This window comes from Orcinus orca, chromosome 6 (assembly GCF_937001465.1).
Source record: "Orcinus orca chromosome 6, mOrcOrc1.1, whole genome shotgun sequence".
NCBI classification, from domain to species: Eukaryota; Metazoa; Chordata; class Mammalia; order Artiodactyla; family Delphinidae; genus Orcinus; species Orcinus orca.
The window spans coordinates 83472961-83478627 of record NC_064564.1 but is presented as its reverse complement, the minus strand read 5'-3'; the positions used below and the strand labels follow the sequence as shown (position 1 = coordinate 83478627).

Genomic DNA, 5667 nt, shown 5'->3' with positions numbered 1-5667 from the left:
GCATGAGCTAAACTAGAGAGAGAAAAGAGCAGAGGGCTGACAAGAATTGGCTAGAAATATATGTGGGGAACTTGTGTATCAAGTATGTGAAGAAGGGGACCATACCCAGGACCAAGAGCAGCTGCCTAGACCCAGACCAATTGTGCTCGTGTGAATGGATATATTTTTCTTCTGTTGACTTGCTGTGAAGTTTTTCTCAAGGGCAGCATTGGTCTGTGCTCCCCTGGCCTTAACAGCTTCACCCTGTAGAGTGAGGACTCCAGGTTGTAGACTCCAGGTTGATCATCTGTGAACAGCTTGAAAAGAAAGTTAAGCCTATAGAATCCTGAGCTCTCTACTTCTGGGACCTGATCCTGAGGAGATACAGCTGCAGCAGAATAGGGAACCGTCATTTCCAGTACCCCAGACTCCAAAAAAGACATGAGTGGGGTTTGTCTAGTTCAGCTAGTTTATTAGGATTTCCTTTGTGTCTCCACCCCCCAACTGGTTTGGCTTCAGGTCTTGGGGTACTTATATTGGGTGCCAGTACTACCAGCCTTTTCTCTGCTGACTGGATTTGGTGGGCAGGGGTCCATGGGTACCCAGAAATTGGCTAACATCCTTTGGAGACCCCTGGTAAGGGGAGCCTGAGGTGTGGGGGAGGAAAGATGCTTCTGGGCCCAAGGGCAGTGCTTACAGTGCCGAGGGGCCAGGATGTCACCAGTTCCCAGCCTTGCCCCTCTCTGACCTTGGGAACCTGAAGCCTTGGAGTGAGGCTGCAGGGAGGGAGCAGTGTGTCGAGAGCTCTGGTCCCTGTGCTGAGATCTTTGCAAAAGTCTGCTTACAGGGACCTCTGCTAGTCTGGCCTGGGCTAGGTGGCTTTTCCCTATAACTGTGGTTGAGCCCAATTTTGCATCCCCTTCTCCGTGGTCTCCTTTAGGTTTCCTGGGGCGCTCTCTCTTTTTGGCTGAAGACAGGGCTGAAGCCTTGTCCTGTCTCTTGCCTGAGGCTGGAACCTCAGGGTATGAGGGCTCTTCCAGGCCCGGGCAGTGAACACATGACCCCTGGGATGACATCTTCACATTCATTCTTTGCTCTTTCTGAGGCTCTTGTTCTGCCCTGCCAGACTTCCATAGCTGAGGTTGGATAGAGGAGTGGGAGTGATAACAGTGGGGGACCTGGACAGGCTGAGTTACTGTGCTCTGAGGTTTAGGGGGATGACAGCTTGAAGAGTTGGGGCACAGACTGAGGGGATGAATCTGCTGTGGTGGGCAAGAAGAGAGTCTCCGGGTGGCTTGAGTTGTGGAGCTCAGGGCAGGGGAGCTGCCAAATGATTGACTTGGGCCAAGAGATCTGGAAGCAGGGCTCTGCTGTAGTTTCTTCAGCCTGAGTTCCAACTCTTTACTCCAGTGCCAGGCCTGGATTCCAGAGTGGGTGGGCATCTTTGGGACAGCCTCACCCTGGGAGGATGGAGTCTCTGCCTTAGCCCCTGGGAACAGCTCTCCCTTGGGTAGGCCAGGCTGGTTGCACTCAATCTTCAGAGCTTCAGCTTGGGTGGGAGGCCAGGGTATTGGCTGTAGGGGATCCACTGCTGGAAGGCTGGGGTCCTGGGGGATCCCTCTTTGTTGCACATTCCTCCACACAAACTCAAGGTCAATGTGTGGATCTGGTAGAGGAGCAGAGAGTGACCTGGGGGTTGGGGCTGGGAGTTCAGTGGTGCAGCAGTTCCCTCTCTGCTCCACTGTTTCCCCCTCAGGTTTACAGTTGCATTGGTCTCCAATAGGCTCACTTGTGTGAGACTTTGACATAGAGTTTGGGCATGGGCTGGGACCCCACAATGGGGACACAGGAACACAACAGGTTTCTTTCTGCTCCATGTCCCCCGCAGTAGGCTCAGAGTCAGATTTGACTCCCAAGGGGTTGGCTCTACGTGGGTCTTGGGGTAAGCTGCAAGCCAGGAGCTCAGAGGCCCAGGAGTTCTTTCTCCTTTCTATGTCCCCACATGTAGCTTCAGAATCAAACAGGACCCCCGTAGGGCTAACTCTGAGGGAATCCAGTACAAGAACTGCGGGTGGGCTGAAGGCCAGAGATAGCGATTCAAAAGCCCAGGAATTCCGGGAATGATCAGTGTCCTTCCATGCAGTTTCTGACCCAGTGAGCCCTCCCACAGGATTGATTCTGTGGGGTTCTAGAATAGGAGCTAGAGATGGGCTGTGGCCAGGGCCTGGAGATTCTGAGGTCCAGAGGTTGTCTGTCTGCCTCATGGCCTCCCACAAAGCTTTGGACTCAGACAAGACTGCCTGAGCACCCGTTCCTAGGGACTCCAGCAGAGACGCTGAGGGAAGGCTGGGAAATGAAACTGGGTCTGCAGAGACCCAAAGATTTTCTCTACTCTGCGTGCCCTTCCACGGAGTCTCAGATCCTGATGGGACACATGCAGGCATGGTTCCATGGAGTCCTGGGTCGATGTCCAAGGCTGAGGGCTCAAAGGCCCAAAGGTTTGTTGAATTTTCTCTGCATCTCCACTGGGGCTCATATCCAGATGGATCTCCCAGGGGACTGCCTCCCTGGAGTTCTGGCAGGGGATGTGGGGGAGGGCAGGGGGCTGGCGTTGGGGGCTGAAAGGCTTGAGTACTCTCTTTATGTCCTGTGGTTCCCCACTGAGTCTCATATACAGGTGGAACTTCCAGGGTGCTGGTTCCTTGGGGCTCTGTCATGGGGGCTACAGATTGGCAAGGGACTGAGGTCGGAGGCTCAGAGATCTGAGGATTCTCTCTTCGCCTTGTGGTTTCCCAGAGGGCTTCAGGTCCAGAGAGGCCTCCTATAGGGCTGGCTCCTTGGCATTCTGGCAGAGAAGTTGGGGTTAGGCTGGGAGTTGGCACTGCTGGCTCAGGGGTTTTGGGGTCCTCATTTTGCCCCGTGGTCCTCCATGGGGCCTCAGACCTAGTTAGGGCTCCCAGAAGGCTAGCAGGATTTTCTGCTAGGGAGGCACAGAGTGAGTCTGGAATGTGTTGTTGGAGGCCAGGATCCCATGGCACCTTCCACCAGACCTCAGATGAATGGAAGAGTTTGGAGGGCCTGGTTCTTTGGAGGTTAGGCTGTGGGTGCAGGGCTTGATCCTCAGAGACCCAAGGGACCTCTCTCTGCTGTGTAAGCCACTGTGTGTTTGCCTCAGTGCCATATAGGACTCTCTTATGGTCCATGGGAAAGAATTTAAGTTGGAGGGGAAGTGATGGGACAGGAGGGGAAGATGGGGAGGGAAGTTGCTGAGGGTCAGAGGCCGTTCCTTCCAGATCTTCTGTAGTATGGACTTCATGTGTAGGAAGTGGGGTTGGGGAGCAATACTGGGGAAGCAGCAATACTGGGGTTCTAGGCAGGAAGGCAAACTTGTTAAAGAAGACAGAAGGACTGACAGACAACTTCAGGGGAGAGAGGCCACCTGAGCTCAGGAAGATGGCCTCCAAGGACTCACTGTGCAGAGAGGGGAGACCCCAGAAGAGCTGGCTTTCTCTCTGCTGTAGGTGGCTCCCTGATGCTGTCTTGTGCCTCACAGGCAGGTTGGTCAAGATCTGAAAGGTGGGGAAGGATCTGGAAGGGTTTGGGGTCTGCGTGAGTACTTGCTCTAGTGTCCCTATGGACTTGTGGAGGCCCTCAGAATCACAGGATGGCTGGGATGGGGCTGTGGTGGCTTGTTCTCCAATAGGAGCTTCTTTGGGAAGAGAACATGGCTTCAGTGGATCCAGAGATACCTCCTCTTCTTCTTCCTCCCCTGACTTCTGCTTCCACAGGCGATCAAGGAAAGCCACGCAGTACAGAAGTGGTAGGCCCTGGGGAGTGGAGAAAGATACAATCTTTCTGGGGAGTGGAGAAAGATACAATCAGGCATGAAGCCTTTTTCAGAGACACAAGATGTACCGTTAAGCCCTCAGTCTTTGTTCTACAGTGAGTGAACAGTTACTCACTGGGGCCCACATCTGTGGACAATAGTCACTTACCCATCTGGTGTTAATGGCCATTACCCAACTACATTTGGAGATCGGCATTCCCTCACATACCCCCACATCTAGGGTCAATGATCATTCAGCTGGCTTGAAATCTAGTGTTAATGGTCACTCACCCAGCCTCACATTTAAGGCTTATAGTCACTCTTTTGAGCCCACATTGATGCCAATGATTCCTTACCTGAACTCATGTGGTGAGTCATTTACCCAGCTGCACACCTATGTCACCCACCTTGCCTTGCATCTTGTCCCCAGAGTACCAGGGCTGAAGCTGTCGCCATCTCCCAAGCTGCCACCACCTCTGGATCTGCCAAACCACGAACAAGAATAGTGTTACCAGGTTCCCTGGACTCAGAAGGCAGCTGCTGCCACAGTGTCTGCAGGCCAGGGCATGGGTCAACTGGCCCCAGAGAAGCCCCATGTCCCCCTCAGCCCCAAGCAGGCCCTCTGGCAGCCATTCCATTTTCCTCAGCCTAGTGGCAGTTTACCCTGAGGTCATCACTGCATCACAGAACAAAGAACTCCCATCCCCCACATACCTAACAGCAGTCTCTGTGAATTTAGAGCCCAAAAATTGCGCCCACCAGACAACTCATACTTTATTCAGTGAAAGCTTAGTGATCCCCTTTTGTCTTGATTAACAAGGTCAGAATTATCTTCAGGCATTGTGGTTGAGGACATGGATTCTAGCATCAAACTACTTTATTCAAATCCTAGCTCTGCCACTTCCTACCTGTGAAATCTCAAACTACTTTATCTTTCAGTGCCTCAGTTATCTCATCTGTAAAATGGGGATAATATTATTACTTACCACATAGTGTTGTTTTGAGGGTTAAATGAAAACATTTATATGCTTAGAGTAGTATATAGTATATGCTATGTTAAAACATTATTTCTTTTTTTGCCATAAATGATCAATAACCAATCTATAACAAGAATAGAATAGAGGAGAGTTTTATTTGAGCCAAGCTGAAGATGTAGCCCAGGAGACAGCCTCTCAGATAGCTCTGAGGAACTGCTCCCAAGAAGCTTGTTTTCCAGCACAGCTTTATATCTTGTCAGAACAAAGGACATCAAACATGACAGGGGTACATTCCTTCAACGTTTCAAAAAACACAGATTAGCTCGTACACAGCAAGTCAGTATGACCTTGGTGCCTGGGAAAGGAGCCTTATCGTCAAAGGAATACTAGCATGACATCCCAGGAAGGAAGGCATTTATCTCTAATTTCATAACAGATATTCTTTACTTCTGGACAATGCACACTTTTTTTTTTTTGCACGCTTTTCTTTAATGGTTAAAGCAGATGTGCAATGTATGTTTGATAGACCACAAGACAGGCTTGTAGTTAGTATAAAGTTCAAGTCAAATCATATATAAGCCAGAATGACTTCCCTATACCTCAGTATATGAAAATTTCTTCCATCACTTTTAAGGTTCCTGATTATACACCTCATTTCATCTTTAATAGATGGAGTCTGTTTCCTCTTTTACATCTCATGTCTTTAGGTTGCCTGAGACCTTTTCCACAAGTATTCATGTTAAGGATGACAAATCAAACATGCTTGACCCTTTTTTTTTTTTTCTTTTGCCCCTCTTTTCCCTAAAACCACCACTCTGTTTCATGTCAACTCCTCTTTTTAGGGTCAAACTTCAACATCTGCCTTTACAGTCCAATTCAATGCCT

At 50.3% G+C, this 5667-nt stretch overlaps 1 protein-coding gene across 1 annotated transcript; it reads right to left on the bottom strand.

Annotated features, from left to right (window-relative positions):
- Positions 1-528: 528 nt before the first annotated feature.
- On the bottom strand, positions 529-4750 carry C6H9orf131 (chromosome 6 C9orf131 homolog). The gene is given in 3 exon segments (XM_049711860.1): positions 529-587; positions 590-3806; positions 4213-4750. Coding segments are annotated over 3 exon segments (3507 nt in total). The 5' UTR covers positions 4444-4750.
- Positions 4751-5667: the final 917 nt, after the last annotated feature.